General features: G+C 47.8%; 1 protein-coding gene across 1 annotated transcript in view; it reads right to left on the reverse strand.

The window, feature by feature from the left end:
- Window positions 1–229: 229 nt before the first annotated feature.
- The window catches only part of C6H6orf58 (chromosome 6 C6orf58 homolog), an 868,971-nt gene continuing 855,143 nt past the window's right edge, over window positions 230–14,057 (reverse strand). Inside the window, 1 exon segment of the mRNA XM_085609772.1 lies at window positions 230–351. Within this exon segment, the coding sequence (XP_085465898.1) occupies window positions 230–351 (122 nt within the window).

Raw genomic sequence — 14,057 nt, forward strand, 5'->3', positions numbered from 1 at the left:
CTCCAGGGTTGTCGCTACCATTGCCTCCAGTGTGATGGGTGGGGGTACAGTAGAGGGTTTTCCTCCTGGTGCCCGGAACTCACTCAGGTGTGTTTCAACCTTTTCTTCAGTGTGGGACCGGAGTTCGTACCACCTCTTCCATGTCTCTTCAAAGGAGAACTGTACTACACCTACACTGCTATATCTCATGCCAGATTTTGCACTGTAGTGCCTTCGGCACAGTCATAGATCACTGCCCAAACAGGAGGTCATGATTGTTGCAGCACTCCTCCGAAAGTATTTCAAGTTCTTTTTCTAAGAACTTCAATTTGCTTCCTCCTGCCTTCTTCTCCGGGTCTTGGCTGGCTATTTCTGTAGTAGAGAGTTGTATTTTGGTGGTCAACAGGTTACTTTGCCAATACAGCAGCTCACCACACTCACTCTGGCTGCTTTCCTGTTTCAGATGTGCACCACTACCTGCTTGTAGGGTCATCATGCTGAACCAGGAAGCAATTTTACACGCTTGCTTGTGTTTGCAATTTAGGAAATTGCTATTAGTGATTTCTAAAATAAGGAAATCACTTGTTTGTGAGTTGCTAATTTTTGCCAGACAACATACGTACATTCCGATTAGCAATAATCAATTCGCAATTTTTTGTGAATCGCAATTTGGTCATCTCAACTTAGATGGTTCGTACATCTAGCCCCAAGTTCCAGAAAGCAGCCTATATATAGCAGGAATCATAGGAGTTGAGGAATTCTCCCACAGAGGACTCCCATAGAGTCCTATGGCAACAGGAGTGAAGCCATACGCTTAACTGTAGTCACTTCATGACCAATTACAAGTTGACCTAATGCCTAAAGCCAGATTGTCCAGTTCAAATGAGTGCATCTGAGCTGAGTAAACAATGTACCCCTGTTCATTTTCACTAGTTCTCTGCTTCCAGTGTCATATAAATATGCCTTGAGTTCAAACAGATCAATAAGTATACCAATAGATCTTAACATGCGTGGTGGAGTTGCAACCATCAGATCACCAGATTCTATTCCAGTGTGTTTTCAATACCTTGGTTAACTTAGTCCTTCAGCAGTTCTGTGAAACAGTTCAAAGTTCTAACCTGTACAACATGTGTTCAACTTTCCGGTTATTCTTTTTTAAGAATAGATAAAATGTCTTTACTATCATGGAGTCTGTACTTCACCCACATTACATGCTTTTTTCTGAAAGTTTTTATGTCTCCAAATTCTTTTTACTGCTGTGAAACTTACATGAAGCCCACAACAGAGCTCAGTTTGCTGAGCGCCTGCTGAATAAATCAGTGTTTAACCTCTTCAATGCCCGTGACGAGCTGGTCTCGTCATGGGCCGCGGTTGCGCTGTGCCCATGACGAGACCAGCTCGTCATAAACCCCGCCCGCTAATACAACGGCCGGCACAGGGCGGGGAAAGGGGCGGGCACTGAAGGGGTTAACACTGATGTTGGAAGTTCAACCAGTAAGGTGCTGATCATGAGTGGGCTGGAAAATGGCTGAGTATCCCACCGCCTAAGAGTCATTGATACCAAATGCATTTCAGATTGATCCCTGAAAGCCCCAAACCAAAATGTATCCAAGCATACAGCAGCTCCTTATGTACAATACATCAATATCAAACGTGTAGGAAAGTAGGTTCTGCTTCTTATGGTTACCCCCACTTTTTGCTTGATGTGATGCTGTTTTTGACTAATCTGACTGGGATCCTGCTAATCAGGACCCCAGTCTATCTGCTTTCTCCCTAAACTGTTGTGTTCAGTACCTAGGTACATCCCAGATTGGATACTTGGGTACCCATGTCAGTCCCTAGTACATAGGTACCCCAGAGGTCCCCCATGGGCTGAAGCATCCATGATGTCACCCATGAGAGACCATTCAAAGGGGAACTACAGGCCTGCCATTGCAGCCTCTTGCAGGCAGGGTGCTTGGTTCTAAGTGAGAGGGTGCCACTGCATGCGCAGGACACCCCTGCGGCCTACAGAGTCCATTCTCCGGGGTAGTCAATGAAGCAGCCATTTACGACATATATAGTGGCATTATGCGACTGCGTGATGACCAACTCTAAAACAGCTGAAACCCTATAATGTTTGGTGTCAAACATTGTGGAATCATACCCCCACACCATGGGAGGTATGATTCCACCCCTCACAAGCCAGCTTCATTGGGTCCCTGGTGTTCCCGGTACCAGCCTTCTAGTCCCGGTCAGCACAAAATGGTTGCTGCCGACCAGAGACACATTTCTGCCCTCCTGCTGCTGAGCCAAGCTCGAGCAGTGGAAGGGAGAACAACAGGCATCCTGTCACAGGGAGTTGTGACCACCTCCCAGACAGGGTTTAGTGTATTAGGGCTGGGTGGGTGCGCTTGCCAGCGACCAAAAGTCTGCATGAGGGACAAATTTGGTGTCCCTGTGCATAGTCCAGTTCAAACCAGTCCTGGGAGTCGTTGGCTCCTGCTCTGGCATGAAACTGGACAAAGGACATGGGAGTAACCTCCCCACTGTCCTCCAGACCCTCCCCTGGGAGGGTCCCCTGAATCTGTGTAACCCTTTCAAGTGGGTACAAAAGGGCTTACCTGGCTGTAAGACCCTAGCTTCGATGTGGACAAGATTCTGAACAAGAAACCACTGACCTTTGACTGTCTGCACACTCTGGACTTCGTTGGGCCTGGCTTAGTCTCCCTCTCACTGTGCACCATACAGACCGGTAGGACCTGTGGAGCATCAAGGACAACCACAGATATCTCCCCTGCAGTGAAGGAGTCACTCCACTGCATTCGCAGGCACCAAATCATGACTGACCGATCTGCTGCTCCTGAACTCCTACGGACTCTGAAGGCTCTAGCAACATGGAACATGGGTTCCTATGTCCCACGAGGTCTGAGTTGCCCTCTTACCAAGTTTGAGGCCAGAATCCCTCGTGGGGGCTGCAATACCCAGACCCCTGTGCACTACGTTCATATGCAAGTGCATATGCTTGTTGGCGTTTCCCGAGCAAGTGCATTGGGCTCAGAGTAGCCCCAACCTCTGGAACCATTTCCTACCAAGAACTCCAGCCTCCTGGCACCGAGTGCTCTGTTGGCTGCTGCTTGGTGAAATCGCTTGAGGTCCTCTCGCGACTCCTATGCCTCCGGGCATTGAGTTCACTTGAGGGTCAACTTTGCTTTTCCTGGACTCCCCTGGTTGCTCCAGGCCTGCCCTGACTCCCTTTGCTTTGGTGAGTCTCCTGGACCTTGCTGATCCGAACCATAACCTTCTCCTGCCGGACACCGACCCCTCAGCACTCGACATCCCTCGTGGGACAGCTGGTATTCGGCTCCTGGTCATCCTTAACGTCTCCTGGTCCTCATGGCTGCAGAGCCAAGAACCCCCCCAATGCACCTGAAGCACCCGACATCGGTGGGCATTCATTTACCAAGCCCCTGGTCACTCCAGAGTGACTCAGACTCTGTCCCCTGTGCATTTATGTACTCTTCGACCAAAATCCACCTTTGGAATCCAATGGACACTTTCTTCCAGCAGTTGCTCTTTTTTTAAGTCCTCCATTGAGATCTACGGCGGTTTCTGACACCACTTTAGACCTATGCACCCGGCTCCCGTAAGATAAGTAACTCTGGTACTACGGTATCCACGGGTGGGTCGGCTCTCCAACCTCCAAACTTCCACTGGGTTTCTTCGAAGTCCACTGGGAAGGGTCCTTAAACTTTAAAACTTCAACTGTGACTTCCCCATAGAATTGTACAGAGCATGCGGTCGTGTTCCCACACTGCACCCCTCCTCCGTGTGGTCCCTACTTACTCAAGTTGGATGGTTCCTTTGGGTCCCAGAGATTCTACACCCTCTAGACACTGTCTTGACTTGAGTCATGGTTCTTATACCACTATTTTAGTATAGTCAAGTCAAAAAGCTTTATTTCGATAAAATTATATCATAAAAGCATTGGTATGCGGTCATATAAAGTGCAATACATCAAAAGAGTGGAAAAAACTTAATGACGCCAAGATACAGAATATGACAATTTAAAAAAATATACGTTTAAAAATCAATTTGGTCCAAGTAATGGTATCGGGGGAAGGGTTTTAAGCACTCTGCACTGTTGGGGTGGCGGGTAGTTCTGGGTCCGTCGAGCAGGGAGGCGGGAGGGGGGGTTAGGGCTGTTAGCACAATGTTGGATGCTACTAGTTGTTGTTGTTTTTTTTTTAGGGCATTGGATGCAACTTGGTACACAGACATTGGTTACAGAGAATACAGACGCTCAATGGCACTGACTAAGCTTCAAACGGGATAGAAATGATGGCTCAGGATCACTCAAAAGCTGAGACACTGCAGTCCCAGATGGGCCCAATTGTACCGTTATCATTGGTTACATGGAATGTCCGTGGGCTAGGGGATAAGATTAAGAGAGGTCTAGTCTTGCAATACTTGAAACGATGTGCACCAACAATAGCTCTCTTACAGGAAACCCACTTAACAGGAACGAAGTGTAAAGCGCTGGACAGATTTGGTTTTAAAATGGTTGTGCACTCCGAGTTCTCTTCCGGGTCACGGAGAGTAGGCATCCTGGCACGAAAGCAATCCCCACTGATTATCCAACAATCATGGACGGATGATCAGGGCCGCTTCGCGGCTATAGCTTGTCAGTGGGAGGGAAGATCCTTTAATGTGGTGTCCGTCTACATCCCTCCAGTGCTCCACGCTGTGGCCCTGCCAGCGCTCAGTAAATACCTACTCGCTCTCCCAGCGGGAGAAATGATAATTGGGGGAGACCTCAACGCGACAATCAGCGGGACTACTGACCGGCATCCTCCCAAACCCCACACCAGTAGAATATCCCACATAGCGAGTTTTATAGAAGCCCTTGGTCTCCTAGATGCCTGGAGATGCCATCACCCCACGACACGACAGTTCACTTACCAATCGGGAGTTCATAATAGTCTCTCCAGGATAGATTACTTCTTAACATCGGCGGACAGCCTACAGAACATAGTGGACATAGAGATCCGCCCCAGAGGGATATCGGATCATTCCCCAATGCTACTTACATATACATGTCACCACACAGTTAGGCGACGCATTTACCCCATACACCCAGGGTATTTAAATAATCCCAAAATCGTTACCGACCTCACCAATGCGACGCACCACTACTTTCCAGAAAATACACGGTCAACCTCATCTTCAGTCACACTTTGGGAGGCCCACAAAACTGTTATCCGTGGGCAAGCCATTGCCTCCATAGTCGGTTATAAACGCAAAAAGCGAAGGGACTTAGCGGACATAGAATCGAGTTTGCATCAGGCTGAAGACCGCCATACACAGCACCCGACACCAGAAACGTCACAATCCCTCTGTGTTAAACAACAGGAATACAGAGAACACTTAAAGGAGATTACGAAGTCCAAATTAAAGAGTACACAACATAAGATATATGAAATTGGGGATAAGGCAGGTAGGTCTGGCTTGGCTGGACAAGAAAGAACGAGCAAGGAGCTGGATAGCGCAGCTTAACACTCGGGAGGGAGTGGTGGTATCCGACCCTCAAGAAATTGTAAAAGGCTTAGCCACGTACTTCGCCCAGGTGTATGCGCATGCGTCGACCAACACGGTGGAGGAGGCGCTAGCTTACCTCCACGACATAAGAATGCCCACATTAACACCGGAGGCGGCAGCCACGCTGGAAGCTGACCTCACGGCGGACGAATTGAAGTCAGCAATTGAGTCCCTACAGTCGGGGAAGGCGATAGGGCCTAACGGAATACCCATTGAATATTATAAGAAGATGGCGGGTGCGCTCTCCCCTCACCTCTTAAACATGTACACCGAAAGTCTAGAAGCGGGAGAACTACCGAGGGACCAAAGGGTAGCAACAATTGTGGCAATTCCGAAACCTGGGAAGCCTCCTGAGGAGTGCATCTCATATCGCCCCATATCGTTACTTAATGCTGAAACTAAAATACTCGCAAAACTTTTGGCAACACGATTAACTCCGTATATGGCGACCCTCATACACCCGGACCAGTCAGGCTTCATGCCAGGTCGCAACACGGCTCTTAACCTGCGACAGCTCCATGGGGTGTTGGCCCGTACGCCCTATATTCAAGAACCGGCTGTTATTCTCTCCTTAGATGCCCGCATGGTGTTCGACATGGTGGAGTGGCCCTTCTTGTTTGCGGTCCTTCGGCATCTGGGCTTTGGCCCTAAATTCTGTGCATGGGTACGCCTGCTATACGCGAAGCCACTTGCGCATGTCACAGCCAATGGGCACATGTCAGGAGACTTCCCGCTGGGGCGCGGAACTCGCCAGGGCTGCCCATTATCCCCCTAGCTGTTTGCCATGGTGTTGGAACCATTGGCAGCCCTGATCAGGTGGGAACCAACTGTCAGGGGACTCAAGTGGGCGGAGGGGTGGGAGGACCGCATATCGTTACATGCAGATGATATCTTACTATACTTGGCCTCACCCAGACGTTCCATTATGGTGCTGCTAAACGTTTGTGAAAACTATGGGAGGGTATCGGGTTACACCATAAATTGGTCTAAGTCAGTCTTATTTATACCATGCGGTCCGCCACGGCAGCTGCCTAAAGGGTGTGGCCTCCTAATCACGACCGACTACTTTAAGTATTTAGGGATCTATGTGACACCTAAGCCAGAAGACTTTATTACCAAAAACGTATTGCCCCCCTTGGACCGTCTAAAACGGGATACCACGCATTGGCACGCATTACCCTTGACGCTGCTTGGGAAAGCAGCACTCTTTAAAATGATGGCACTCCCCCGGTTATTGTATGCTCTGGAAAATACTCCATTCCCAGTGCCAGCGAGCTATTTTAAAGCAATAGCCACAGAGGTCTCTAGTCTATTGTGGGGAAACAAACCGGTGCGAATTGCAATGGAAAAGCTGTTTAGGGGTTGGTATGATGGGGGGATAGCGCTACCAAACATACAGCTGTACTATTGGGCTGCGCAGTTGAAAATAATCAATCAATGGATCCACGCCCCGCAGTCCGACCCTGCGTTCCAGGCGGACAGATATCTATTAGGAGATGGAGGAGTCATGGCAGCCCTATACAATAAAAAACGACCTAACCCGCTAATTGGTCCGACGGCACATACAATAGACATATGGTATATGGCACAAAAAAAACTGGGATGGCAGGGGGTTATCACACAGCTTACACCGCTCTGGGATACAGGAAGGCTGGGAAAGCTTAGAAATAGTAAAGGATACAACAACTGGGACGCCATAGGCATCTCTACGGTAGGAGACCTGTGGGTTAGGGGTGGGGTGGTAGCGTTCGAGCGCCTGCAGGAACAATACGAGCTAGCCTCTTCTGAACAATTCAGGTACATACAGATTAGGCATGCACTGCAGGCAGCCATACCGCCGAACACCGTCCTGCCGGAGGCCTCTCCCTTAGAGGACAGACTCCTCACTGACTACATGACGAAAAAAGCCACCTCTTTCACTTACCGTAAATTAGTTAATAACCTACCTGACCCGACACAGGCGCTGAGAAGGTCAAATGGTCTGCAGACCTTGGGGACATGGATGACTCGGACTGGCAAATGGCACTCTCGTCACCGCGGGAAGTTGCAATGCCCTCTAGATTGAGGCTCATACAATTGAAGATACTACACCGGGTATACTTCACTAGATTAACCTTACTCAAAATAGGGAATACCACACACCCGTATTGTCTGCGGGAATGCGGAGAAGAGGGAACTTTTTACCATACTATATGGCAATGTCCAAGGATTGTGACATACTGGGTGGCAGTAATGCGGACTATATCGAAAGTGGAGGGGGTATCGGTAACACCAGAACCTAAAAGATGTTTGTTAAATATATGGGAGCCAAATGATCTAAACCATCCGGCACAGGACTGGGCAAAATTGGGAATGATGGTCGCCAAACGGAATATAGCCAGGTTGTGGGGCTCCAGACTCCCGCCGATGGTCAGGGCATGGTGTAAGGACATGGATGAAGCCATGGTAGCAGAGAAGACTACATATGTTAACCGAGGTTGTTCACAGAAATGGGGGAAGGTATGGGGTGCCTGGAACAAGTACAGGGGCTTTATCTGTGAACCGCCGGAGTTGCCGAATGAGGATATTTCCATCTGAAGCAGGGAGGGGGTGAGACGAAATCTATGGGTCCGTAGGTGGGATCTGACCAGTATTCTGATGTAACAGTGATATGAGCGTTGACGTCAGCTAATGTACCAACAGACTGCAATTGTATAGATATTTCTGTGATTGTGTTATGCCCTCACTTTAATAATAATAAAAACAATTTTTTAAAAATCAATTTGGAATATATTCATTAAAAGATTTGTGCAATAAAAACATGTTAACCCCTTCAGTGCCCATGACGAGATGGTCTCGTCATGGGCCGCGGTTGCGCTGTGCCCATGACGAGACCATCTCGTCATGAACCCCGCCCGCTAATAGAAAGCCCGGCACAGGGTGGGGAAAGGGCGGGGCACGCAAGAGGTTAAAAAAGAATTCATTGTTATAAATGTAAACATTTGGCCCTAATGGTCCAAGACCACCCGAGGAATTTTGCCACACCACAAACTAGCACTGGGCTGGTGTCGGAACGCAATATTCTCAGTGCAACCCGGTAGTTCGACGTGCCCAGCAATCGACATACAGGTCCCAACCATCGACTTCTTGGATTTTTGTAGGCTGGGCATTCGAACATGATGTGTGCCGTATTTTCCACAAGCCCACTACAGCTCAGGCAAGTGGACGGAGTTTGATGGGGTGGCTTCCATTTGCTCATATACTCGCGGGTTGGCAGTGTGTCGAGTCTAAATTGGATGTACAGTGATCTGTCTCTGGGCTTCTGTACAAAATCCAAATACGGCTCGAAGCTGACAGCCTGTTTATGCATAAAGAAAGCTTCAGTCAGGCTGCCTAGATTGGGGCTACTAGAATCCTGAATGTCTATCCATGTCCAATAAGCTTTCTTCAGGACTGTCTTGCTCAGGGGTGCACCTTGCTCCCAAACTTCACTAAGGCCTAGCGACAAGAGAGACTTCTTAATACAGTGTAACCAAGTGATTTTATGGGACCCCGGGAAATTTATTATTTCTCTTAGACCCTCAGTATATTTTGCTAATTCAGGGGTACGCCATAATCGAGCCCAAAAGAGCAGGGGACGTAATCTTGCCATGTCTTTTATCGTGCGTCTACCCAAATCTCTAAAAAGGGGCTTGAGTGGGGTTCCCCTTGGGAGTGAGACCAACTCTCTCATAAATTTATTTTATGACCTGGAGATGTCCTCGAGATTGTCGAAGCCCAAAAGTTCGGCTCCATACAGTGCCGAGCCTACAGCTTTAGCCTGATAAATCACCAACGCGGGAGCAATTGGTCTGCTAAGCGAGGTACGATGTTCTTTGCTAATTGTTCCCGCTGCCCGTTTATGATTTAGCAGCATTTTGTCAATATGGGGTCTCCAGCTCAATCTATCGGAGATTCTTATACCAAGATAGTCAAATGTTTTGACAAGCTCCAGGGGTACACCATCAAGCTTAAGAGTGACATTAGATGGTTTTCGTGAGCTGAATGAGAGAAGCTTGGTTTTTAGGGTATTAATACTCAAGCCTCTCTGGGTACAGAACAAGTGAAATCTGTCCAGGAGCTTTTGCAGTCCTACTGGTGTTTTGGAAATTAGCAAGGTGTCGTCGGCGAATAATAATGTGGGGACTCGATCACCAGCCAAAGCCGGGGCGTCAGCAGGGACATCTTGTAGGAACTTCACCACCCCATTTACGAACAGAGAAAAAAGGGTGGGGGCCAATACGCAGCCCTGTCGGACTCCCCTGTTTACAGGGATCTTTGCAGTCTTCTGAGTCTGGCTACCCCATCTCACCTGGGCATAGTTACCTTTGTGTAACCGGACCAGGAGGTCGAGGACAAGGGAGGGTAAACCCAAATCCCTCAATACCTGCCATTAGCGATCTCGGGGGACTAGGTCGAAGGCGGTCTTCAGGTCTATAAACGCCAGGTGGAGGCTACCCCTACCAATCAAAACCCCCTTCCAATATAAGAGGAGGAGTCTGACGACCTGATCGATTGTACTTGTGTTTGATCTGAAACCCGCTTGATAGTGAGAGAGAATATTATTCTCGTTGACCCGTATCAGGATTCTTTCTAGCAGGACCCTGCCAACGACCTTCTGACCAGCGTCAATGAGGCTGATGGGTCGGTAGTTGGCAGGGTCCTCCCTGGAACCCTTTTTGAATATTGGAATTACCTCGGCTCCTTTCCAAGATTCGGGAATGGGCGACCCCTTAAGAATAGCATTAAGAAAAATAGCAAAATACTTTGCCCAATGTTTGGGGTGCGATCTATACAGGTCACCGGGGAGACCGTCGGGTCCAGGAGCCTTTGCTGGGACTATTTTGTTGATGGCAATCTCAACTTCCGCCTCTGTGAAAGGATCATATCCCTCGGGAATGGGGGTTATCATTGCAGTAGATACAGCAAACCGGGGGCTTTGGGTGTCTTCCCCAGAATAAAGTTTCATAAAGTGATCGAACCACTCCTGGCTCGTAATATGGTTTGGGATTACATCGGGGTCACAACCTCTTGAGTGTCTGCAGAGGTTCCAGAAAGCATTTCCATCTTTGGCCAGGCTCGCAGCTTTGACAGCCAACCAACGGGATTCCTCCCAGGCTTTCTTGGCTCCCAGCACTGCCTTACTATATTCTTTCCTGGCAGTTCGGACTTGGTGGCAATCACGATTTTTGACAGCGAGTATTAGATTATTCTTTTTTTGCCTGCACTCGGTATTGTACCAAGAGTCTGGAGTTTTATGCTTAATGGAATTTCTAAAAGAAGTAGGTGCTCAAAAGAGGGACCCAATCATCTCAACTGTATCTTTGTAGATATTCCCAGCCCTAAGATACCCATCTGTAACGTCACTTACTCCCTGAAGTTCCGTAATTTTATTAAATAAAATCTCCTTGATGGCCAAAAGTTTCTGGTCATCAGAGGAGATTTTAGACCATTTAAGATGTCTCTTGGAGTTTGATGGAGTGACTTCCTTAGTGGACATGATAGGTCTAGTATCAGAGCTTAGTGGGTCGGGACACCAAGGACTCTTTATGGTCAGACACAAGGGGTTATGATCACTATTGACAGTGGGAGTTATGACCAAATCCACTGCATTTGGCCATAGTCTACGGTCGATCAGGATATAATCGATTCGAGTAGGGCTGGACACTCTATTAAAAGTAATAGCACCTTGAGTGTCAGATGGCAATCGGCCATTGGCGGCTCTCAAGCCATGTTCCAGTGTTAGTGCATTCAATTGGATTGCCATTTGGGTCCATTTCTTAATTGGGGGTATTGACAAAGGTGGTATGCCCCATTGTGCATCCTCAACCTCTATCTCCAATAAGTCTTCAGAGGCCAGGGGTTCGTAGGTGCAATTCAAGTCACCTGCTACCAGAATGAGTGAATCGATGGACAAGAGGAAAGAGCGTCTCCCAAAGTTGTGATAGTCTGCGACTTATGGCCGCCATGGGTACCTCGGATGTAAACATTAAAGAGCTCGATGACGTGCCCACCTTTTGACCCTCTCAAAGATAGATGAATCACGTCTGGTGATATAATAGAAAACTTGGGAGCCCTACAATTAAATGCAATATTCACCCATATTATAAGTCCTCCTGAGGGACGCCCTCGCCCAGTGGATATAGCTGGGGCACAAAAACAAGTATAGCCAAATTTGTGCAAGGGAACCAGGCTCCAGGTCTCTTGAAAGATACATATGTCGTGAAGATCAATGTATTGGTTCCAATCTGGGAGAGAAAGTTTATCTCGAAGACCAGCAATATTCCATGAAATTATTTTAAATTTGTTATTTGATGAATGGAGCGATAGAGTGGGCAAGTCAAATGGTGGGGATTCGATCTCAGGGTCCCCATGGTTAAGAGAGACAATGTTGACAGATGGGCAATGAGTCGATTCTGCAGTGGCGCTAGGAGAGCCGCTGGTAGGTATAGACGGTTTTTTAGATGAATTAATGACAGGTGTTAGTCAGTCAATGTTATCAAGAAAGGATTTATGAGTTTTCGTTGGATCTAGTGTCCCACCCCTTATCCTAGTTATTTCGGGAAGGGTAGAGGGGAAACGCCTGAATTGTATAGAGGATGAGTCTGGGGAGGATGATCTGAATTCAAGTGCTAAAAGTCCCTCTGCCACTGGATAGCTAGCCAGGGTGAGCTCAATGGTATCTGTGTTGTTATCAGCTGATCGTCGTCTATGGGCTCTAATTATGTCTTCTCTTATTAAAGACCGGTAACCCCTAGTATGGCGAATCCAGTGGGTGACCTTGTTTTTTAATGATTCCTCATCCTCACGCCCATTTACCTTGGGGACGCGAACCATAAAAACCGTAGGGTTATCATTAACTTGAGAAGTTTGTGTTTTATGCTGCAATTGGGTTAAAGGGGAGACAGAAGCTCTAAGAGATGGATTAATCAACCTAGGATTATTATGAGAAGTGGAAGCCACTTGAGGCTTCGTTGGAAGATTGCCAGGAGTGGCCCCAGCTCTAAACAAAGGATTGGGGTCATTCCTGCCGCAAAAAGGTAAAGCGGCAGGAGAGGCCGTGTTCCTTTCAAGGCTTGAGTGAGTTATTTGAGTCGGTTTGGATATTAGGTGGGGAAGGGAATTGTCAGTGTAAGTGTTCAGAGGGGAAAGATGTTTTTGTTTAACAATAGACATCAGCTCCAGAACTACTTTCCTCAACTCTGTAATTTCTTGTTTTAATAAATCAATGCTGTCGGCGATTTGCCCCTCACCAATTGCCCCCCCATCAAATTTCTCTCGAATTTCCCTTTCTTTATCCTTCAAGGCCCTATTTTGTTTTTCTGGGCCTGTAGGTACGTTAGTTGGTACAAACATATCAGGGTTATCAGCCAGTGGCGCATAGCGGTTGTTACAAACAATAACAAAGGGGTCAAGGGGGACAGGATTCACAACAAAGGGAGTAGAAGATGGTGTGTCTAAAGTTTTAGTATATGGTTTGGTCCCCCCCCCCCGGGGCCCACTGTGTATTAGTGCTATTTACTATTGTTTCTGTGCTTCTGTATTGTGTGCTTTGCGAGTATCTTCATGTAGAAGATACTGTGTCGTACTAGAGAGTGTTATATTAATAAATACATATTTTTATAACTACTGTGTGGTTCTCGTTTCATTTAACCAACACTATAAGGTTGCATTCTAGTAAAACAAGCTGCTTAACATTACTTCAAGATTAGGCCTGAAGGCTGCTCTCCACAGCTACCACTTGGATAGCTTTCTAAGGTTATCTTTGACCTCTTAAATCACCTTAAGGGTTGTTTGGACTGGTGCAAGGTGCCCACTTTAATTAGTGGACAGCATATACCAGGCCAACTTCTCACAGTCACTGCACTTAAAACCTATAAGCCACCCCCTATAGGAGGCCTTTACAAACCTAAGGGCAGGGTGATTGTTTCTAAGTGAGAGGGTGCCCCTGCATGAGCAGGACACCCCTGCAGCCTACTATTCTCCAAGGTTGTTAGTAAAGCAGCCATACATTATATAGAGGGGTATCAGGTAATCGCGTGATGACCATCTCGGAAACGGCTGCAACAAATCCTATCATGGTTGGTATCAGTCTCTCAATGTTCCCGGTACCAGACTTCTAGTCCCGGACAGGACAAAATGGTTCCTGCCAACCAGAGAGACATTTCTGTCCTCCTGCTGCTGAGCCAAGCTCGAGCAGGGGAAGGCAGAACAATAGGTGGTCTGTCACAGGGAGGTGTGACCACCTCCCAGACAGGATTTCGTGTATTAGGGCTGGGTGAGGGTGCTTTCCAGCACCTGAAAGTCTGCATGAAGGGCACATTTGGTGTCCCTGTGCATAGTCCAGTTCAAACCAGCCTGGGAGTCGTTGGCTGCCGCTCTGGCGCGAAACTGGACTAAGGACATGGGAGTAACCTCCCCTCTGTCCAGACCCTCCCCTAGGAGGGTCCCCTGAAATTTCCCAACTATTTCCTATGGGTACT

This window comes from Triturus cristatus, chromosome 6, assembly GCF_964204655.1.
Source record: "Triturus cristatus chromosome 6, aTriCri1.1, whole genome shotgun sequence".
Lineage (NCBI taxonomy): Eukaryota > Metazoa > Chordata > Amphibia > Caudata > Salamandridae > Triturus > Triturus cristatus.